A 24,185-nucleotide genomic window follows, 5' to 3' on the forward strand; every position below is an offset into this window, starting at 1 on the left:
TCCATGTTCATACACCTGGCTGGATCCCTACAATTAATTTGCAAAAAATGTTGCAGGTAATTTGAAGAGAGCATGTTGCATTTTTAGTATCAATACTATTCTCTTCAAGCTTTGCTTTTCTGCTTATATAAGCAGTTCATACTGTATGTAGATAAAATGTACCGAGCTGTTCTTGTTGTGTGTCCATGTTCATACACCTGGCTGGATCCCTACAATTAATTTGCAAAAAATGTTGCACTTGACTGAAATGATTGAGCCTGACTGCTGGGGTTGAGATCCTGGGAAGAAGTCCAGCTGCTTTAAAGAACTGATAGTCCTTGATGTGCAACCACAATTAAGCCCAAAATTTCTTTGGCTAAGCAAGATAGTTAAATGAGTCTTGCCCCATTTTACAGCCTTTCTTGCCACAGTTGTTAAAAGTGGAACACTGTATAACGGTTGTTAAGTGCATCTGGCTAGCCCACTGACTGTGCTTGTCTTGTCAGAAAGCCACAAAAGGTGATCATGTAAAGCTGGACACTCCGACCGTCATAAATACATGTCAGTTGCAAAGTCCAAATTTTGACCGCGTGACCATGGAGATGCTGCAATAGTCAGAAGTGTGAAAAATAGCCATAAGTCTTTTCTTTTCTTTTTACTGCTGTTGTAACTTTGAACAATCACTAAATGAATGGGGGTAAGTCAAGGATTTACCTGTAACAGGTGCTCTTCAGAACACCTTTTCTGAATTTGATCCAAAATGCTTAAAGCTTTATAATTACAAGCATGACCAATTTCATCCTGTTCACAGCCAGTTTGTCCACTATTGTGTAATGGTTTCAGAAAACTGGTGGTACAGTTTGTTGGTTTTTTCTACATTTAGGAAACAGATGGAAAATGTAGTGTAAGCATTTTAAGCAAACATAAAGCAAAGAATCTTGGCAAACTCTCACTTGTGCTTATATTATTGGGTATTTTAGTTATGGATAGATGGCTGCGGAGCCCCTCCTTTATCACCTCAAGAGAAAGAAGAAGACTTCTTTGCATCTCATGGCTCTACTCGGGTATAAAATGAATAAAACGTTTTTTTAATTTCATGGGATTTTACCTATATGTGAATGATAGGAGGTAAGCTAGCATGGAGTTATTTTCTATTGTCCGATTTTCTAATACAAGACTAGAACTAGTGAATTAAGACTCCAAAGTAGAAGGTTCAAACTAGATGTCAGGGGCAACTTTCTGGCTGTATAAAAATTCAAGCTGTCAAATAAAGCCATGAAAAATCTTCACCAGGAATCTTCAGGTAGAAGCTGAGTGGTCACTTGTCAGAGATGGTCTAGTGCAGGAGTCCCCAAACCCTAGGCTACTATTGGGCCACGGCTTGTTTGAAACCGGGCCGTGTGAGTGATAAGCAAGCGCGTGCGTGCACGAAGCTCCACTCACGTGAGTGGTGGGCAAGCATGTGAAGCTCTACTTGCATGAGTGGTGGGCAAGTGGAGCTGTCCGCTCATGTGTGCACCTGCCACTCAGTGGATCCTGCAGATCTGCCATCACACCACTTCAGCACTGCTTTAATGGCAGCCTGCCATAAAGCATGGGGAGGGGGAATGGGGGGGACAGAGGGAGGGGGGGTGACAGGAACCAGAAGTGTTCAACAACGGTTGAAATATCCAAGGACATAGGCATGAGAACAGAATGCGAACGCCCACCAAAGAGGCGCCAACCCTTAGGACTGTTACCAAAACACCTAATTTGAACCTTGTTGGATACTAACAGAATGACCGGGAGGGAGGAAGGCCTGGGAGAAGGGGAAATTATGGGGTTTACGTGGGAATCTTCAGATCTGACTTTGCTTGTGCTGTAACCACTTGGCTTTTAGTAAAAGAATATCTTTTACTACAAATGGAGTCGAGGGTCTCTCTTTCCTAAATGCCCAAGCTGGGACAGGCTTGACACACAGGTTTGGACTAGATGATTTTTGTGATCCTTTCACACCCTAATATTCTAATTCGATAATTTCTTTTCTGAATTTATGTGTTTATTATTCTGTTTGTCCACCACCCGGATCCTTTCCCAATCCCAGTGCTTGATGTACCATTTTCTGGGCTTTCTCTCCTCCCTTCCACATCGGATTCAGTGCAAAGCTGCCTTCCAAGCACACTCTTTTCAGGTCTTGTAAGGTACAGTCCATTTCTTACCAGTAGTCTCTCATTTGAAAAACGTCCTGTTATTCAAAAATCCAAACTATTCTCATTGACCACATCTGTAGAGCCAGTTGTCCACCTTCAGTATTTATTCTCTTCTTAGTCCATGTGTTCAAACAAGAAGGATCAAAGAAACCTCACTTGCTCCTAGATCTTCAACCTCTTATTGCCGTTGTGGCGAACCTATGGCACGCGTGCCACAGGTGGCACGCAGAGCCCTCTCTGTGGGCACATGCACCGTTGCCCCAGTCCTAGGCCTTCAGCTGGGTTTTATAAAACCTTTTCGCTTTAGGCCTCCGCCACCGTGTGCAAAATTAAAAAAAAAAAGGTTCAATCAATCAATCAATTTCAACTTCTCACGGGGAAAAAAAAGATCTCGCAAAGTTGGAATTGATTGATTGAACTTTTTAGTCCCACCCAGTCTGCCGTCACCACCACAGCCACGCTCACCCAATTGGCCACACCCATCCAATTGGCCAATGGGCCGCGCCCACCTGGCACCTGACAATACACAAGTGGGTTTTGGGTTGCCGTTTGGGCACTTGGTCTCTAAAAGGTTCACCATCACTGTCTTACTGCATATTAGTCCCCTGTCGTATGTTTATGGTGCTACCTTGGCTGTGCTATTTGTTCCTTCGTGTCTCAATAGATTGAAGATAGAGATACTTCCCGATGGGTTTAAAGATCTACACAGACACATTCTGTCTCTTCCTGAATTAGTGCCCAGGAAGACAGCACCCTATATATCAATCCCTTTCTTCCTCCTCTCCACTCTTTTCATCTTGACTACCTTCTGGAAAGTTCCTTGATGCCGTTTTCCCTCTTCAAGGCCTTACTGTATCTGATCCAAGAGTTCATCGTTTTCCCTGATAAAATGGAAGACCAACAGCTTTGCCTCAGAATTGTTGCCTCATCCGTCCTCTTCCAGGAGAGCAATCAGCCTTCCCTGATAGCGTGTATAAATTCTGTCTGTGGAAGGCAAGCAAACATGACACGTTTCTCTGCAGGTCATAAAAGAAATTCTGCTTGTCCTCAAGTTCTTTAGATGAACTGCAAAAAAAAAGATCCTTTTGTTCGCTTTGTAAGCTTGCTCGCTGAAGGTTGGTGGCTTTTATTTGTCTCCTGAGGTTATCCTAAAACTGGTTCAGCAACAAGAAATATCTGTCACACAATGAGCAGTGAGCATGACTCCAGGAACAGTCAGCAGCCCTTCCACCTTCCCAACAATTCTGCTGTCTCCTCTCTCCTTGTCCTCTTCCTTCTCCTTTGGATTCCTGTCAAGCCCTGCTCGATCTCTCTCTCCTCACGTGCTCGCTAAAGCCAAAATAATTCTGATCAAATACAAATCTATTTAATTTGGATTGGGAGTAATCTTACAGACTAGAAGATGTATTTTTGTACAAGCAAACTGACAGTAAAATATTTCACTCCTATCACTACCTGGGACTTGAAACTAAAGCTTCCTCATTATTCACATCCAATATTATTTTTCAGCTGTATTCCTGAATGAGATGTCAGAAAAACTTCTTAACATATAATATCATAATATTTTATATGCATGAAAATTAGTCTTACCTAAATGAATTCTGATGAGCTTCATTCTAATTCTTTGGAATACTGCTAATATCTTGTGTGGTTTTTTTTCTTCTTTATAGGTTATTGACTGGGAATCATCACAGCAGGAAACAATTAATCCGCAGCAGAATTCTTCAGAAAACAATTCAGAAAGCAAAGATGGTATAGTTTATCAACTTCATTTCTAAAATGTGCGACAAAATGGAGCAAATATGTGAAAATTCCTAACTCCTGTTGACTGTCCTTTGCTTTTTATAAGATTGTTTGATAAATAGCTTTTATCAACTGTAGTGCTTTTAAAAACCTATACACAACTACTTACACAAAACTTGCTACTTCATAACCCATGCCGGTTATTGTCACAAACTACAAATACGATTGAATCGGATAAAAATATACTTTAAATTTGACTGTTGTAATCAATTTAGATCCAGATAAATTTTCAGCATACTGTGACTGCCTTTAATTCAAATAGGTAAGAACATAAATTGATTGACTGGAAAAACAGGAAGACAAGTTCCTGCTTCTGAGTGTGGATCGAGGATCTAGAAATGTACTAATCCTTAACATTTATATGTTTGTTGTTTTTGTTTATATTTCTAGAAGATCCAGAAGATGGACCAAGCATTGATTACCTTAGTGTATCACCTCAAGCTAATTTAGGTAAACAACACAGAAGATCTCTGAATGTCTAAAGATGTAGTACAGGGGTGTCATATTGCATCTGTTTTGCCATTGCCGGCAATGGGGTGGGCACGGTTTTGCTATGATGCATCCGGCCTGTGGGCCGGCAGTTTGACACCCCTGATATATATAGTAGGATGAATGATCATCTCAGCCTCCCAAATTCTTTATTAGCAATTTGAATAATTTACACAAATAATGAGCTGTCATAAGTTGACTATATCCTGTGGATAAGCCTTGGGTCAGGCCAAAGCAGGAAAGAAAGAGTTAATTAGCAAGGTGCATTCAAAAGCCTTGACAAATACTTAACACATATTTCCCTTGCCTTCTAGATAATAAAAGAGAGAAAGAACCTGTGGCTCAGGAAGTTAAAACAACTGCCTAATATATAATCAGCCCAGGTTCGAATCTCAGATAAAGGGTATGACTGACTGATGAGAACATAAGAAGTTCGAAATGATCATCTCAGCCTCCCAAATTCTTTATTAGCAATTTGAATAATTTACATAAATAATGAGCTGTCATAAGTTGACTATATAGTAGGATGAACAAAACAGTACAGATTTTACATTGTGTTTGCTAACTCGTCAGCTATTTCATAATAAAAATTATCCTAGCCCTCAACAGCTAACTATGACTAGAATTTGGAAGATATCATGAGTCAGATTTGCACATTATTACTACACATACATTACTGAGACATGTTTTAGAGCACAGGTTTCTTCCAGTATCATCTGGCTTACTTGTAGCTGTTTTTATTTGAGGATGTAATCATTAGCACCATATAATAGAGCCACAATTCTGGATATACTCTTAGCATTTTTGCAGTTCAGCCAGAAATATCTTTCCATTTAAGAGTATTCTGGATCTTCATTCCTGATGTTTGTTTTTCAGCTGACATGCTGCATCCATGCTTAAGCTATATAAAATTTAAAGGAACAAACAGAATAAAACCTCCTTTCGGAGGTCAGAAGTATGCTAACTTGTTATAGGCATGTTTCGGCAACATGGAGAAATTTAAATGGTTTCTTCCTTCATTTTGAAATGGTACAACTCCCAAACATTTGGAACCATATGCTATTTCTTGGAGTGTGGGTGAGGGGGTTGATAATTGGCTCTTAGAATCAATGCAGCTGCATTCTTGTATAAATGCATATGTTTGTTTAGTTAGTGATACATATTTTTTATCTCTTATTTTAGCCAACATGGAGAAGGTTAATACTTCAGGCACGGCACCTAACAAAGGTGACTGGATATTTTAGTTGTCCTGTTTTGCTGCTTCCATTTCCACGTACTTCTGTGGAATAGAGCATTATATTATATTAATTTCCTTAGTTTGTATCATCAGTTCCAGCAAATATATCTGCATGTTTCTAACTTCTTTTTATTTTTTTATTTTCTCTTGCTTCTGAACCTACATTTTTCCTGTTTTGCTTGATGTAACTAAAAAGCAATGAAATTTATTTGGTAGCCCCGTGTTTAACATGTTACACCTTTGAGGTGGTTTTCATATGGAGATCAAAAATCAGTTTGCGTGCAGGTGATTAGACAGAGAACTGGCAACAGATAAGGAATGCTCTATTATCTGTTTTATTGTGTTGATATCTGTTTGTTACATTTCCTGAACAATTTATTGCTTGTAGGCCATTCAGGTAGCTGGCCTTTGACCTTAAGAAAGAATTCTAATCTATTCTGTTATATGTCTCCTGCCCCTGAAGGAAGTTATTAGGAGCTAGAAGCAACGCCATAATTTTTCTCACTCTGTTTACATAGAACAAAGCACTGCATGTTCAGTGCTTTTTGATTTTGTTGGCTTTCAGCAGCTTAAGAGTGGCATGCAGAATCTACTTCTTAATCTGATCCGTTTACTGGGTCAGCAATAGTAGTTGTAGATAATATTAATAGTTAAATCTTCTAGCAAGAGTGGGTTTATTTGGTGAGAAATGGCATCATTTCATTTCAGTTTGTTTTGGCAATAGATGTGTACACTGTTAAAGCTTTTGGCAGCTACCTCAAAATATTCAAGGTTCCCTTATTGAGATTCACGTAGTTCTCTTTTGTGAGATGTTTCCCTGGTAGAGTTGGGTACAGTATTAGAGTTAGGGAAGTAGTATGTTCTGCTTTCATTTGTTTGGAGGTCTGTTCATAAACAGTTAAAACTGTATTTTTTTTATTTTAATCCCATTTATATCCTGCCCTTCTCCGAAGACTCAGGGCGGCTTACAATTTAAGCACAAACCAATGTGCTTAGCAATAGCCTTCATTCTATGTATATGCCTGCTTATTAGGGCTTTCACCCCCCCCCCCAAGCGGCATTATTACAAAGTCAGCTTAATTGCCCCCAACAGTCTGGGTCCTCATTTTACCTACCTCGGAAGGATGGAAGGCTGAGTCAACCTTGAGCCTGGTGGGATGCGAACCTGCACTAATTGCAGGCAGCTGGTGTTACTTAAGGAGGCATTAGCCCACTGCTCCACCAAGGCTGAGTTGGTCCTGTTTAGAGGTACAACACTTCATGATTATTTATAGAATCACGACCTGGTTTTCTACAAGGTTTTTATCTTTTCTATGTATTAATTATCTCCTCTTCTTTTCCTTCTCACTCCTTTTACTTTTTATCAACAGCTCCCCCTCCCCCCCAGTTTCTCATATGAAATTAACTGGTTACTCTAGAGTTGCATTCTACTAGTTCAGCAATCCATTCTTTTTATCACACACCTTCCCCCCAACTGTTCTATTATCTTTTCTACCTATCATCCTCAATAAAATGATGATCAGCCACAAATGGTGATCTGGTAGTAATACTTCATTCTAGCATTTGCTAAATACATATTTTGCTTGCTGTAATATTAATATATTATGTACCCTTTATTCTTAATGCCATTGTTCATAAAATTTCCTTTGAAAAACAAGAGGTTTCCATTTTAGCCAGCGTAGTTACCTAAAAGTTAATAACCCTGCTGCCCTCACTGCTATGTGGTACAGGAATTACTTATAAAGGCTGACATTTCCTAATCAAGCTCAGTGCCTGGCGACGGCATCTATTTAATTTTCTTGGCAAGGCTACCAACTCAGCTTGCCTCCTTCCAGACGTTTTTTGTTCATTTGAAATGGGGGATTCTGAGTCTCATCCATATTCCTGGGGTTTCTTGGTGTCAGGCCACTCCTTCTTGGCTTCTGAAATCACTAAGGACTGGCTAGGCCAGGGGTAGGCAACCTTGGCTCTTTTATGACTCATGGACTTCAACTCCCAGAATTCCTGAGCCAAGTCCATGAGTCATAAAAGAGCCGAGGTTGCCTACCCCTGGGCTAGGAATTGCCATCTTTCGAAGCACCATTATCACAAGACTCACCTCCAAGGTTTATGATATTAATCCATATTGGCCTTATCAAGATAAGTTGTTGGTGAGATTTACCATCCTGGAAGAAAGGCTGTTGGGACGGATTTCTAATTCTGAAAAACTGCATTTTTATTTAATGTGTCAGTTGGTAAACTGTTGAGGAACTTAATTGATTTACTTGTTATACAAATATTCAGTTATTTTATTCAAATTAAAATGTCATCTTATTTTCCCCTAAGAAAAACTGTTATGTAGACGTTCTTGAGAAACATATATCCCTTTTTAGATTAAATTGTTTTCTTGGAAAATAGAGAACTTTGTAAATGCATTGAATTATAAGCAGGTGCCTAGGATTCCCTTTCTCCATTTGACTGTATTTTATTTCTAAATGTTGAAAACAAATTCATAGTATATTGTATTGCTTTTCCTAATTCTTTTAAGTTAAATGGGCAATTCGGGTTTTTTATACTTTTGCCAATATTGCAGTTAATGCTAATTTCATCATGTTACAATGTATATAATTCATAAGTTGTCTATTGTTCTTACAGAAGTCGGTTATATGATGAAGAAGAAACCAAATCAAGTAAAAAAAGGAGTAAGTGTTTAGACTGATATTTTCAAGTCTCGCTTTTAATGGGCTGGTGAGGAGATTCATGCTCCTTTTTATGTAATTGTGAAAGTTAGTATATAAAGCAGGGGTCTTCAAACTTGGCCCTTTTACGACTTATGGACTTCAACTCCCAGAATTCCTCAGCCAGGCACGCTGGCTGAGGAATCTGGGAGTTGAAGTCTAGAAGTCATAAAAGGGCCAAGTTTGAAGACCCCTGATATAAAGAGTTGTATAGCTCTGAATTAATCAAATTAGTCTTCAGTAGCCAGCTCTTTATGCAGATCATCCTCTCCTAAAAAGTGACATCCTGTTATTAATTGGTTGAAAAGATTGGGGTGGGTGGGGAGGGAGGAAAGACAATTGAATCTTCCTTGTGGGATTCATACCCACAGCTCTTAAAATTGGCCCGTAGAGCCTCCATTACAACAGTATGGAGAGAAATTATGAAAAGTGAGTGATGATGGCATAACGCAAATGCAACAACTTACATCAGTCAGGTATCAGGAAACAGCTGTTAAACAAGTAATGAGGGAGGGCACCATGCACCTTTTGTTGCATTGGACTCATTGTGGCTTGCTGCAGATGCCACCTTTTGTTGCATTGGACTCATTGTGGCTTGCTGCAGATGCTAGTGGACTGGGTTATGCATCCATTTAGAAATATATTCGCCAATCTTATTTCCATACTATAGTAGTAATTTGATGAGCTATTTTCTTTATTCCATGCATGCCTAGTCTGCTTTTCTATACGATAACTTAGACGTAAGCTATATTTCACAAGATGTACAGTATGTCTAGTCATATAAGAAAGTGCAGTTAGAACGCATTTTTGTATTCATTGTATAAAATTGTTATACCAAATTTGACATCTGAATTGTTCATTAACTGCTTTCAAAGGAGAATCAGAACCTTTTTTTTTATACTGGTGGTAACTACTAATCGTAGATTTGCCTCACTCATCCAGCAATCAAAATATAATAGTGGCAAATTGCTCACAAATTACAGCTCACAAATCAGGAGCTGTAAGGCTGCCCTAGGAACTGCAAAGCATCATGAATGCAGAAGCTAGGGCCCCGCTTGTTTGGCTTCCCTTGCCTTTACTGTTTCCTTTGCATTTTGTTCTTAAAGAAAGAAAACCTAAAATAACTTGCATTCTAAGATTGTGATAGCTTTTTCATATTTTTTTTCCTTTCACGTCCAAATTAAAGATTGGAGCTAAGAAATGTGGTTTGGGGGCCCAGAAACTGAGCAGCAAGAGTTTTAACGAGATAGAACAACAAGCACTGGCCGTAGATAAAATGAAGGAAGCTAGCAAAACAACAGAGAAGGAAGAACCGCTGTAAGTAGAGTTTGTTTGGCACCTGTTCGATTCTCTCTTTACAGACTTACATCTGGGTATTTGAAGTGGCAAATGTTTGAATGCCCTCTGATATGAGGAACTTTAGGGATGATATCTATTTTACTTTGGTATAGGCCAGGGGTAGGCAACCTCGGCTCTTTTATGATTCATGGACTTCAAGTGCCAGAATTCCTGAGCCAGAATTCTGGGAGTTGAAGTCTATGAGTCATAAAAGAGCCGAGGTTGCCTACCCCTGGTATAGGCCCTGGAACTAAGGCAGCTCAGCGCTTAAGATGATGGACTTTAGGTTGGAAAGCCAGCAGCCCGGGTTCAAGACCCAAGTGTCGTGTGTGTGTGTGTGTGTGAACACCCATTTCCACCTAGCTCCTGCCCACCTAGCAGTTCGAAAGCATACAAATGCGAGTAGATAAAGAGGTACTACTTTGGTGGGGAGGAAATGGTGCTCCACGACATCATGCTGGCCACAGGGCCACGGAAATGTCTTTGGACAGTGCTGGCTCGTGGCCTCAAAGCAGAGATGAATGCCGCCCCCTATAGTCGGCAACGACTAGCGGAATAAAATCTAAAATAAAATTCCTGGAACTAAATAATAGTATGTCATTATTTTCATAAACTGATCCAACACGGCTTAGAACTTAATAGGCTGTTTTTACCACATGCCACATAAGTGTGTATTTCTGAATAAATCTGAATTCACTTCATAATCAGTTGAGACTGAAGAGGATTATAGTAAAATCCCATTAAAAACATGAATATGCTTTAACTATTTTAGATTTCAAGGAGAAAATGGAGAAAATGTTTACATTGTGTATTGCTTGTTTCAATAAATTCAATGTTATGCTATTATCCTCCTAGATATACTTTTCCACTACTTTCATGGATATAATAGGCATTGTATTTAAATAAATAGAGCTGCCATTTGGAAATATTCCTCTAAATAGCACACACATTTCTTGATCAATTATGGAAATGTTTATCCAGGTTTAATGGCTACAAAAATTTACCAAGCTGTCAAAATGGGATGCCAAACTATTCTTAATGACTTCACTTTTCTTCTTTATTACATTGATTAAATGCTTGTGTTGCAGTTCACTGAAATTCTTCTAAAAGTAGGTTAAAAAAATTATTGCATCTTTCTTTGAAGAACTATGTTCTGATATTTTTGATTTTGTTAATGCTGTCAGACAGAAATAACAGTAAGTGTGATTTTTGTCTTGTAAATGAAAACTCAAAGATATTTATTGAAAGCTTTTGCAGCATATTTGCATGGCTTTCAAGATGGGAATCAATACCACAGAACTTCATAATTGATTTCTTCAGGTAGCTGTTCATTTGTCTAACTGTAATCCATTAGTTTCCATTTACTTGTTATCTCTTTAATCTCTGTTTAATAAAGTATCTGGTAAACTAAGATACTTTCCTATTAGACCATTTTTGTACATCTTCGTTTCTATTCCACACCATTACAAAGGATCCATTAAATATACCAGGAGTAAATGCAAAACTAGTATTTTGTTATGAAAATCAAATAGAATAATTGCTTCATATTAATTTCCTAATATGTGTGTTCATACACTGCACTATCCTATTATGGCATGTGTAGAGTTCTACTTGTGTAGTGTTTATAAATTGCAGCAGCTATCCTCAGTTTGAAGATGCTCCAATACTAAGAAATATTCAGGATTTTTTTTTACCCAATGTGTCTTCTAAATTGACAGTTTATTTTACTTATTGAGAGGGGCAATAATATGGGGGGAGGGGTTGTTAGTAGGGATTAATCTAGATGACCCTTAAGTCCACCATGTCTACCTGAACAGTTAAGAAAAAGAAGTTAGTCTCCATTTTAGACTATCCAAATTTAGAGCATATCTAAATTAGGGTAAACTATTACTCTTAACTATGATTAGTAGAAGCAAGCAAGTGTAAAACTAGTTTATAAAAATTTAGCTTGTTTCAACTAACCTTAGATGCAGGCACAGTAAACTCTAACGACTGACATCTGAAACAGTTGTTTCCAGTTTTTTCTTCACAATCCTCCTGGAAAATGTAGGACTTGTATCATAAACAGTGCATGGGGGTGGCAAGTCATGCCCATCTTTCGCTGTTATAGTGTCATGCATTTTGATCATCAGCAGATCGGTGTCCTGTCACTGGGTCCTGCAGTGTGCTTTGCAGGAGGGTGAAAAGCCAGATAAACATTATTCTCTAAGAGGAATGTTGCTTGCAGTTAACACCTATATCCATATTTGTAGGTCTGTGAGTAAATCATTTCTCTCCATTTGTTTTTGCAGTAGCTGTCCGATTTGTAAATGATCTGGTAGGGCCAGTCTTTCTCAAATACATTTTTCACTATCCCTGACCAGCATTGCCAAAAAGAAAAGAGATTTGTGGGTAACGATGCTCTCTGAGCTTGGTTGTTTGCTTGCATATGCTTCATTACCCAACTAGATAATATCATCAGTGCTGGTGAGGGTGGGGTTTATATACAGAAGCTTGCTCTGCTAGTGTTGAAGGAGGTATGGTTCACTCTTTGGTACTTCCTTGATTAAACTGTCGTTTACTGCTTTATTGTTTGTCTGGTATCTTTATATCTCTCTATTTCTGTACTTCTCTATCTGTATCTATCTGTCTGTCTGTCTGTCTATCTATCTATCTATCTATCTATCTATCTATCTATCTATCTATCTATCTATCTATCTATCTATCTCAGACATGTCAAACACAAGGCCCGGGGGCCGGATCTGGCCCACGAAGTGGTTTCATGTGGCCCGCGAAGCCATCCTGGAAACAGTGAGGGAACAGCCCCCACTGCCTTGGCCCTGGCCCAGAGACCCTCCTTCTGCCAGAGACCCTCAGATCTGTCCTACTCCTGCCCAGGCCCCCATAGGCACCCTAAATGTGAACGATGTAGAGCTGGCCACGCCCACCCCGTAGGCCATACGCACTTTAGCCATGCCCACCCAGTAGGCCACGCCCACCCATGCCACACCCACCCGGCCCCCTGAGGGCAACCGCAATGCTGATGCGGCCCTGAATGAAATTGAGTTTGACACCCCTGATCTATCTATCTAACTATCCACACATACACACAGAGAGATACATACACATACATAGATACATACACACATTTATCTCTATGTAAGAGACAGTTTGGTCAGATGGTTAAGGCACTGGACTAGAAAGAAGGAGACAAGTGAGTTCAAGTCCGGCCTTAACCATGAAAGCCGGCTGGATGACTGTGCAAATCACTCTCCCTCAGTCCAACCCACCTTACATGGTTGTGGGGAAAATAGGAGGAGGAAGGTGTCTTGGATATGTTTATTGCCTTGAGTTGTTTGTAAATATAGTAAAGGCAGGATACAAATGAATAAAAATAAAAAAATATCTCCCTATATATATTTAAATGTGTAGATGTGATTTATCTTTTTTAGGTTTATAGAGATAAAAATGTGGCTTGTCTTCTAGGTTTATTGAGATAAAAGGTACACACCATTCAAAAGAGACAATAAAAACCAAGAAGGAAACAAAAAGACCAGAATACATCCTTCTCAGCAACCAGCACCCAGATAAGCAAGGGTTAACTAACGCCAAGCTTAAAGAGCACCAAGGATTCCACAGTGCTTCCTAAATGCGTTCTCTTCTATTTGAGAAAAGAGAATTGGCAGCCATAACAGGAATACCACTTCAAGTAAAACTGCTTTTGTTGTGCAATATTACAACAATAGCCACAACCTTTCCTGATTGACTTTTGTACTCTAGATGTGTCCTATTTCCTGCAGTTTGAGTCCAGAAACTCTTTTTCTTATGGCAGCTTTAAATCTCAAATTCTGCTTTTCACCATAACTCTTGTTTCTTCTTGATCCTGTGGCACTTTTCAATTACGTTTTTCCATTGTTGTGCTCCTTATTATTCCTTTACTGCTAATCCTTTAGAACAGACATGTCAAACTCGTCACGTGATGTTGCGCAACATATCAGGACAGTTTTGCCATTGCCAGCAAAGGGGTGGGCGTGGCTTCCATGTGACGCATCCGGCTTGCGGGCCGGCAGTTTGGCACCCCTGCTTTAGAAACAAAATAATATACAATGCCCAAGTCTGTATAAATTTGAATCCTCCTATAAAGGTAGAACTCTTTGATTTTAGCAATATAAGAAAAAGAATTTTACTCAGTTAAGTCATATACTTCTGGTTTATGCACTGAAAAATATTACTTCATTTATACTACTATGAGGAAAATTTTCTGGCGTTCGCTCAAGATATATCAGTTATATGTGGGCTTTTCTTTTTAGGGTATCCTCTTTACGACTGGCCTACAAAGATCTTGACATTCAGATGAGGGATGAAAAATTAAATGTGGCTGGTAAAAAGAAAACAGAGATAGAAAGACTTGGCATGGGATTCAGCAACAGTAGAAGGTATGTATTTGATTCAGAGCATCCACTTTTCATTCGACATCTCCTAATACAGGGAGTCCTCAACTTATCACAATTGAGCCCAAACCTTTTGTTGCTAAGTGAGACATTTGCTAAGTGAATTTTGATAAGTTGGTAACCTGGTTGTTAAGTGAATCTGGCTTCACCATTGACTTTGCTTGTCAGAAGGTTGCAAAAGGGGATCACATGACCCTGGGACAGCAGGACACTGCAACGGTCATAAATGTGAGTCAGTTTCCAAGTGTCTTAATTTTGATTACGTCGCCATGGGGATGCTGCAATGGTTGTAAGTTTGAAAAACAGTCATAAGTCATTTTTTTTCCAGTGCCGTTGTAACTTCAGTCACTAAATGAACTGTTGTAAGTCAATGACTACCTGTGTTGGTTCTGTCCTGACAGAAGCTCTTGATATCAATCATTTAGACATTTTATTATGCATATTCAGAATTGCTGCATGACAAGTTTTGAATCCAGAGACAGCTAGCCAAATAGTTCAATTGTTCAAATATGTTTTATTTTAGTTCAACTTAATAGATGTATATCTTGCCTTTCACTCTAGATTCTTTTTCCCAAAGCAATCCTTGGAGGCACATTGGGCAGAGAAAGTGATTAGCCTAGGAATCTAGATCCTTTGTCTCATTCCTCCCAACCTCTTCAGGACTTCTCTAGAGAGGCATGGTGGCTCAGTGGCTTAATGACACTGGAGATGGTGTTTGCTCCAGCAGTGAGCTCCCGTCACTTGTCTCAGTTTCTGCCCACCTAACAGTTCAAAAGCATGTTCTGTGTTGTTGTTGTTAGTTGCGAAGTCGTGTCCGACCCATCGCGACCCCATGGACAATGTTCCTCCAGGCCTTCCTGTCCTCTACCATCTTCTATAGTCCATTTAAGCTCACGCCTACTGCTTCAGTGACTCCATCCAGCCACCTCATTCTCTGTCGTCCCCTTCTTCTCTTGCCCTCAATCTTTCCCAGCATTAGGCTTCAGTGAGTCCTTCCTTCTCATTAAGTGGCCAAAGTATTTGAGTTTCAACTTCAGGATCTGGCCTTCTAAAGAGCAGTCAGGGTTGATCTCCTCTAGGACTGACCGGTTTGATCGCCTTGCAGTCCAAGGGACTCATGGGAGTCTTCTCCAGCACCATAGTTCAAAGCCCTCAATTCTTTGGCGCTCTGCCTTTCTTATGGTCCAACTTTCACAGCCATACATTGCAACTGGGAAGACCATGTTCTGTACGAGTAGATAAATAGGTATCACTTCACTGGGAAGACTTTGGGGTTGTTTCAACGGTTAAAATTCTGCTAGGGCTAGACCCGGGCTCTTCAAACTCAGCCCTTTAATGACTCATGGACTTCACCTCCCAGAATTCCTCAGCCAGTGTGCCTGGCTTCAGGATTTCTGGGAGTTGAAGTGCATGAGTCATAAAAGGGCCGAGTTTGAAGGTCCCTGGGCTAGACCTTCCTGGTTGTGACACCCGTTTTCAAGGCTCTTTTGGCAGAGGGAGAAGTGCTCAGATGATGCTGCAGGAAAGCTGCTCCTTTCTGGTGTGGAGCTAGCTTGCGAGTATGGACCAAACAGGCTAGTAGTCTTAGACAGGCAGACTACTACTCTGTATTAACATTGTAGTCTCCTGGTTAATGTGGCATTGCCATATGTTAAATAAACAATCAAACAGTTTTGGGCTACAAAATTCCTTTGTTATTCTGGACTGTGTTGGCTGCAGTAACAGTGCATCAAGCATCTTTGACTTCAATATGATTTTGTTTTTCCCCCTCTTTTTAAAGATAACATTTTAAATTTAAATTTCCCTCCCCCCCCAGTGGTATTTCCCATTCGATAAGTTCAGATATGCAGATCATACAACAAGAAACACCAACAAGCGCAAAGCCAAGAAAAAAGTATAACGATGAAGATGATTTGTATTTTTCTTGCCCCAATTCAAGGTAATTGTTTACTTTTAAAATCTTGAAAATAATTGTTAACATACATGGGCGTCCATGACCTCATTTTAAGGTAGATAAATAAAGCTTTTCTTTTCTAATGACACAGAGTTTCAGCAAGTAACAGCAATACTGCCTGCACTCTAATATTAAGAAAAAAATCAAACCTGTTTAAGAGCTGGGATGGAAGACCACCAGGAAATCTTCAGATTTTAGCTTAGATTGGGAAAATGAACACTTCTAGGAAAAACAACAACAGGATAGCACCCAGATTCAAGCTTGACTCAAAGTTGTGTTTCCTTTTTCCTGTGTGTTCTGGAAATGCTTAGTGCATTTGACACTTGCTGATCTGTTACTCAGCATCTGGGTATAAAATCACTGAAATGGTCCTGGCTCTTTTTGCTGTCCATGTTCATTAGAGTAGATTTGTTTTCCCTTAATGTCAGATTGGAGAATTAGGGGAGTTCTGGGCATCAATATCATTGAAGTAAGTGATGGCAATTTTTTCTCATGCCACCGGGTAAATGCTAAAGGGCAAAAGGGATGTTTTAAGTTCTGCAACTTTTAAGATGTCCACTTAAATATGCCCAAGCAGGAAAATTAGCATTTTGTTTTATTTTAAGCATTTTGTCTCTTAAAGTTTCCCCAAAAAATACCTGCAGAAAGGATAACATTTTGAATACGTCTACTTGTGGCTGCAGTAGGTAGCAAAAAGACTGCTAGGTATGGGATGTGGGTTGCCCATTTATACCAAGTAGCACTATGAAGTCCTAAATGTGCAGATTTTTTTTGGTCTTTTTTTGTTATGTTTATTTTTTTTATTAAACCGTGAACAAAGTATAAATTAGATTAAATTTTAAGCATGCATTGCATCAAATGGGTAAGTATTGTCAGCTGAAGTGGCTGCAGTCGAGTACTGGATGATAAAAGCCGGAATAAAAGTAATTTAAAAAAAATATTGAATAATTTTGGATCCTTACATAGCAGATTTCCCTTCTTTACCTGCTGCAGTGGGTATGGGGAGCAGTAAGAAGGACTTAACATGGCAAATCACCCACAGAGGATTGCTGTTGTTAGCCAAGTTTTATAGCCCTTCAACCTCTCCCTTCTGGGGTGCTTAGATTGCTTTCGGAATCTAAGGTCAAGAAATAGTTGTACAGGGAAAGTTTTCATTCATTCATTCGTTCATTCTTTCATTCTGTTTATTCCATTTCCGCCATCTCAACCAGTGACTGAGCGGCTTACAGTAAAGTTACATATGAAATGAGAATTAGCTACATTGTTAAATATCTACCAGCCATTGGGCAAGTATTTAAGGCAAAAACAGGAAATAATTAGCTAATTGGGGTAAGCAAATAGGAGAAAACTAGCTTGCCCATGCTAATTAAGAGCACAATGCTTTCTGGCAGAACAGCAGTCCTTGCCATTGTAGAGGAATGGATCCAAAGTTAACATATTTTAACTCTCTTAGACTTCAAATATCAATGAAATGTTTTCCCTAATTGTTCAGATATTTTGATTCATCCGACTTGAGAAGTGGTGCTTTTTCTAAATGGGATGACAATTCTGATTCATTCTGGAAGAAAGAAAGCAGCAGCAGCAGAGATATTGATATGATTTTGTCTTCCAAGCCTACGAGCTATTCAGAGAGGTAACTTTCTTTACAAAATATCAATACTCATAAGACATAAACACGAAGTCAATTACTTTGCTTGCTGACCTGCCGCTATTCAATCATCTTTGCAAAATAGGGTAAACTTGAACATTCAAATTTCAGTACTGGAATGAAAATTTACATAACAAAAAAAAATTACGTATTTGAAATCTGAATGTTATATTAACAACATCTCTGCAAACAGGAGTGGGGTGTGTGCGAAGGATTTAGAGTTAAGACTCTAAAAACACTATTTTGCTTTTTTGGTTGATTCGGCATATTGCATGAGTATATGAGAAAATACTTTGACAAAACAGTTAGGATTCTGGAAAACATTCTAATGAAGATGTGGCCAGTGGAATGTCTGCACAATCCAGAGTGTAGATTTTATAAGTAGAATTGAACTGTATAGACAGGATGCCTTACTTTTCAGTTTTGCCAGATTATATACATGGTTGTGAAAAAAGGAGGTACATCAAGGGAGTATAAAGCTCCAAATTCCTTTGGATTAAAGTCATAAATAATAAATAACGTAAAGGTTCCCCCGCACATGTGTGCTAGTCGTTTCCAACTCTAGGGGCCAGTGCTCATCTCCGTTTCAAAGCCGAAGAGCCAGCGTTTGTCCAAGGACATCTCCGTGGTCATGTGGCCGGCATGACTAGACACCAAAGGCGCACGGAACATTATTACCTTCCCACCGTAGTGGTCCCTATTTTTCTACTTGCATTTTTACGTGCTTTCGAACTGCTAGGTGGGCAGAGACTGGGACGAGTAACAGGCGCTCACTCTGCTACGCAGCACTCGGGATTCGACCCGCCAAACTGCCGATCTTCTGATCGACAAGCTCAGCGTCCTAACCCACTGAGCCACCGCGTCCCATAAATAATAAATGCTGCACACTTATTCTTTTAAAAACAATACATTTTCTGTGCTTGTAGTCTTATTTTTATGCTTTTTAAAAGATTTCCAGGTAGTTTTCAGTATTGGTCACAAATGATTCCATAATAAGGATGACAAACTGAAAATAGAATTTTTACAATTGTAACTGTTGTGTATAATCATTAGTAACATAAAAAGCAGATTATAAGTACCGGTAGTTGTCTTTATAAATCTGTCATACTAAGATAGTGTTCACAATGCAGGTAATCCTCAACTTAACAACAATAACTCCTAAGTCATGACAGTTGTAAAACAGGTCACCCACGTGACTCACCTAACTTTATAACCTTTTTTTTTTTGCCATGCTCATTAAGTGACTCCATTGTTTGCTGTGGGTAGTTTTTGCCAAAAACCAGAAGTTTTCAGCCAAAATATAAATCAGAGTCATGTGATTAAGGAACACTGCAGACAGCCATAAATTCAGGCCAGTTGCTAAGCACCCAAAATGCAGTCTCATGACTGCAGGGGGTGGCCCTCAGAATTTCAGAAGCAGATCATAGTCCATTTTAGGGAGTCCATCATAACTTCAAACAGTTGCTAAATGACTCATTGTAAGTTGAAGACTATTAAGGATATTTGTAAAATATAAATTTCATTGTTGAAGTGGGACCTCTTGAGATATAACCATGTTAAAACATTTCTTAGGCCATCGTCTCGTAGGAAACTAGAGCATGAAAACTCTGCAAACACAGATGAAGCACAGAAGAAATTTGGCAATGCAAAAGCTATTTCATCAGATATGTATTTTGGAAAGCAAGACCATACTGAAGTAAGTGTAGTCAAACATTTTGAAATTTTTCACTGGTTATGGTTTCACAATATTATCCCATCACAATACGAAAAGATGTCGAATACCATGGAATTACCAAAACATTTATATGTTTTATATTTTTTTCAATTACTATCTAAATTTTTTCAAGGGGAAAATCAGTAAGAAAAATCAGGAGGAAGGATACAGGGGGAAAAATGGTTTCAGTGTCAACTTGTCAGAATATGGAATATAAGCTGTATTTGGAAGGATTCATTTATTCAGGGAAAAAGTTCACTGCTATAAATATTTCAATACAGTCCATGTAAATATTGTTTCATTAGATATAGAACAAAAAAAGTCTGCTCAGAGGAGTAGGATTCTATTTTACATCTGTTTTGAGGTTATCTGAATTTTGCAATATATAGATTAATTTTATAGGCTATTATAATGGACTGTATTTTTCTAGTTTTATATGAACTTTGGAGAATTAGCCATGTCTGCATGCTTGACATTTTATTTATTTATTTATTTATTTATTTATTAGTTTTTATAAACCGCCCTTCTCCCGAGGGACTCGGGGCGGTGTACAGAGGAAGGAAGGTATACAGATGAACAATAAAAATAATAAAAAACAATAGTGAAAACAAACTGGGTCCCCAATTAACGCTATCATGCCAGGCCGGACTGCTGGAACAAGAAAGTTTTTAAGTCGCGTCGGAAGGTACGGAGGTCGGGGGCCATCCGGATTTCGGTTGGTAAGCTGTTCCAGAGGGCTGGCGCACCCACTGAGAATGCCCTCCCCCTGGGGGCCACCAGCCGACATTCCTTGAGCGGTGGCACCCTGAGGAGGCCCTCTCTGTGGGAGCGCACAGGACGGTGGGGTGCTGACATTGGCAGAAGGTGCTCCCGTAGGTAGTCCGGACCCATGCCATGTAGGGCTTTGTATGTCATTGTTAGCACCTTGAACTTCACACGGAAGGCAACCGGAAGCCAGTGTAGCGCACAGAGGAGAGGTGTGATATGGGAGTATCGGGAGGCTCCCAAGAGTGTCCGTGCCGCTGCACTTTGCACCAGTTGAAGCTTCCGAGTGGATCTCAAGGGCAGCCCCATGTAGAGAGCGTTACAATAGTCTAGGCGAGAGGTCACAAGGGCATGGGTGACTGTACGTAAGGAATCCAGGTCCAGATAAGGCCGTAGTTGGCGAACTAGTCGAACCCGGGAGAAGGCCCCCTTGGTCACAGCTCCTATGTGGTCTTCTAGGGAGAGCTGCGAGTCTAGGAGGACACCCAGGTTGCGGGCCCTATCAACAGGGGGTAGTAACTTGTCCCCGATGTTAAGCAATGGGACGTTCTGAATATCCTGGCTTGCCGGAACGTACAGCCATTCAGTCTTGTCCGGGTTCAGTTGAAGCCTGTTCCTCCCCATCCATTCCCGGACCGCTTTCAGGCAGCGGGACATCACGTCTAGGGCATCACTGATATTGTTTGGAGTTGAGATAAAAAGCTGGGTGTCATCAGCATACTGATGGTACCCTACTCCAAAACTGCGAATGATCTCACCCAGCGGTTTCATGTAGATGTTGAACAGGAGAGGCGAGAGGACCGACCCCTGAGGGACTCCGCAAGCGAGAGGCCTCGGGGTCGACCTCTGTCCCCCTGTCAGCACCGACTGCGAGCGACCCTGGAGAAAGGAGGAGAACCAACGCAGAACCGTGCCTCCCACTCCCAGTCCCCTGAGGCGTCTCAGCAAGATACCATGGTCGATGGTATCGAAAGCCGCCGAGAGGTCTAATAAGACTAGGACAGAGGAATGGCCCCTGTCCCGGGCTCTCCAGAGATCATTCATCAGAGCGACCAATGCCGTCTCCGTGCTGTAGCCCGGCCTGAAACCCGATTGGTACGGGTCTAGATAAACCGCTTCATCCAGGATCTGAGGAAGTTGGTGCGCCACCACGCTCTCAACAACCTTCGCAAGGAAGCGAAGATTGGAGACTGGACGAAAGTTATTCAAAGAGGATGGGTCCAAGGTGGGCTTCTTGAGGAGAGGTCTCACCACCGCCTCCTTCAAGGCGGTGGGGAAGTGACCCTCACTCAGAGAAGCAGAGATGACCGCTAGGAACCAGCCTCGTGTCCCCTCTCGAGCTGCATAGGCCAGCCAGGAAGGGCACGGGTCCAGTAAGCATGTGGAGGAGCTCAACCTTCTCATAATCCTGTCCACTTCCTTAGGAGTTACAGGATCAAATTCTTCCCAGATGACGTCGACAAGACTGTCCATGTCTTGTTCTTCCATCTCAGCCCAGTTGGAGTCCAGGCCAGTTCGAATCCGAGCAATTTTATCCAGCAGATATTGACCGAATTCCTCGGCTCGACCCTGCAAAGGTTCCTCCCTCACCTCTTGGTTTAATAGGGAGCGAGTCACCCTGAACAAGGCAGCCGGGCGATTATCTGCGGACGCGATGAGGGTGGAAAAATAGTTGGATTTTGCCACCCTTATCGCAGCGAGATAAGACCTGGTGAGGATTCTTAGTCGCAATCGGTCGGATTCGGATCGACTGGATCTCCAACGGCTCTCTAGGCCCCGTCTCCGACGCTTCATCTCCCGGAGCTCCTCGGTGAACCATGGGGCTCGCTGGGATCTGCGCCGGGTCAGAGGCTGCAAGGGTACAACTCGGTCCAGAGCCTCCGTGGCTGCCTTTTCCCAGGCTTCCACTAAGGCATCCGCCGAGCTGTGAGCAGGGAGTGCATGCGTGTCCCTAAGCGCTGCCTGGAACTTATCAGGGTCCATTAGGCGCCTAGGGCGGTACCATCTGACTGGCACCGTGCACCCACGGTGGGGGGTGGCAAGGGGGAAGTCTAGCCGCAGGAGGTGGTGATCGGTCCATGACAGGGGTGTAACAGTTGTGGTACCCCCACCGATATCATCACGCCACCGTCCAGACAAGAACACCAAGTCTGGGGTGTGGCCTCTCTCATGAGTCGGTCCAGAAATTATTTGCGACAGGTCCATGGCCGCCATGGAAGCCATGAACTCCCGAGCCAGTTCGGACGATCCTCCCAGGGACGGTAGATTAAAGTCGCCCAAGACCATGAGTCTTGGGAATTCAACCACCAACCCTGAGAGGGCATCGAGTAGCTCGGGCAGGGCCGCCGCTGCACGATTAGGTGGTAGGTACGCCAGCAGCAGGCCCAACTGCGCCCCTGGGCCGTATCTCAGTAGGAGAGACTCACACCCGACCATCTGAGGGACGGTGGTCTCTCGCGGGCTAAGGGATTCCCTGATGATAACTGCCACTCCCCCGCCCCTCCCATGAGCCCGAGGCTGGTGCAGCACCTGGAAACCTGGCGGGCAGAGGTCAACCAGAGGAACACCACCCTCTGGGCCCAGCCAGGTTTCCGTGATGCAAGCCAGGTCCGCATGCTCGCTCTCCACTAGGTCACGAACAAGGTGAGCCTTGTTAGTAACGGACCTGGCATTTAGGTAGACCAGCCTGAGCTTAGGAGGCTGCACATCTTCGCTCCCGGGTCCTCGGGGGAAGTACAGAGGGTCGGAGCGTCTCACCGCTTGTACAGAGCGGAGATGACCCTCCCGGTGTCGATACGGCCCTCTGCTTGTGCACCTTCTGCCGTTCCCCACCATCCTGGGAATTGGTTGTTCGTCAGCTCGCCACTGGGCTTTGTCGGCGACTGGCCCACGTTCCTCACCTTCGTGAACGGTCGTAGGCCCGGCCTGCGCTATGGTAGTTGGAAGGCCCCCCTTCACCGAACAACCATAGTCTTTTTTCGCCCCCCTCCCTAACCCGACAAAGAACTTAACTAGGAACTTAACCAGGGGCCTCTTGTTGGACTTATGCTGGAGGCCCCTGACCCTGCCCGGCCATCTCTCAGAGGCCCAATGGTCTGGCCCGTCATCGAGATTGGATGTAGTATAGGCGGGTCGCACCCAGGAGAGGGGGGAACCCCTGAGGGCGTGTAGGTCTGTGCTGGAATATTGGAGTAGCATAGAGTTACAAGGGTTTTTTGGGAAAGGCAGCCCCCTGGATGGAGAATTGGCAGGAGGGTCGAGTCGGGTGGGTGGGTATCTGACCGTCACCCAGCCACTGCCACTTGGCTGTGTGAACCCCAGAAGCAGGCCACTCCCCATCCTCTCACGATGGGTTGTGACTCTGTTTCCAGGGGTGGTCCAGAACCCACTCTGGGTGAAGCATACCCCATAGAGCTCTCACCTCTATGGGGCTGCAGGTGTAAGGTCAAGCCACTCTGCCACCGTGGCTTGCACCCAGGCCCATCATGTCCTGTGGGGAGAGGGTGGGCAGGGAGGTTGAGAGTTGGTAGAGGCAAGGTGATGACGGCTTCGGTGGTCCAGTCGCCGCTGTCTCCACTGATCAGCTGGATCGTGGCCTCTTTTTGGTTGAGGATCGGCACGGAGACACCGTCGGCTCCCAGGGTGCGGGCCGGAGAGGCCACGCCGCGTCTATTAATGCTACCGTCGAAGGTTCGTGGTAAAAAGTGGTCGACCGGGGCCGCAGCTCCATAGGCCCCTGTTGGTTGGGGACCGTCCAGAGCTCGGCCTCCCAGAGGTACGGGAGTCCCATGTCGCTGCCTCCGTTCCACGCGCCTCGAAGAAGGCGGACCATGCCGCGTCCCAGGAGCTCGGGGATGCTGTTGTCGATGTTGCCGCTGTCGCCATCATCGTCGATGGTGTCTTCACTGATCAGCTGGCCCGC

General features: G+C 42.2%; 1 protein-coding gene across 4 annotated transcripts in view; it reads left to right on the forward strand.

Annotated features, from left to right (window-relative positions):
- ARFGAP3 (ARF GTPase activating protein 3) overlaps positions 1-24,185 on the forward strand; it is a 47,258-nt gene that overhangs the window by 17,306 nt on the left and 5,767 nt on the right. Inside the window, exons 5-14 of one of the 4 annotated variants that reach the window (XM_081330403.1) lie at positions 960-1,043; positions 3,839-3,920; positions 4,362-4,421; positions 5,643-5,687; positions 8,332-8,378; positions 9,601-9,731; positions 14,042-14,167; positions 15,999-16,121; positions 17,629-17,769; positions 19,357-19,480. In XM_081330403.1, the coding sequence (XP_081186529.1) occupies positions 960-1,043; positions 3,839-3,920; positions 4,362-4,421; positions 5,643-5,687; positions 8,332-8,378; positions 9,601-9,731; positions 14,042-14,167; positions 15,999-16,121; positions 17,629-17,769; positions 19,357-19,480 (963 nt within the window). The remainder of the gene's footprint in view (positions 1-959; positions 1,044-3,838; positions 3,921-4,361; positions 4,422-5,642; positions 5,688-8,331; positions 8,379-9,600; positions 9,732-14,041; positions 14,168-15,998; positions 16,122-17,628; positions 17,770-19,356; positions 19,481-24,185) is intronic. The other 3 variants (XM_081330404.1, XM_081330405.1, XM_081330406.1) reach the window with 3 other exon arrangements.

The sequence above is a fragment of the Vipera berus genome (assembly GCF_964194415.1).
Source record: "Vipera berus genome assembly, chromosome: 6".
Classification (NCBI taxonomy): domain Eukaryota; kingdom Metazoa; phylum Chordata; class Lepidosauria; order Squamata; family Viperidae; genus Vipera; species Vipera berus.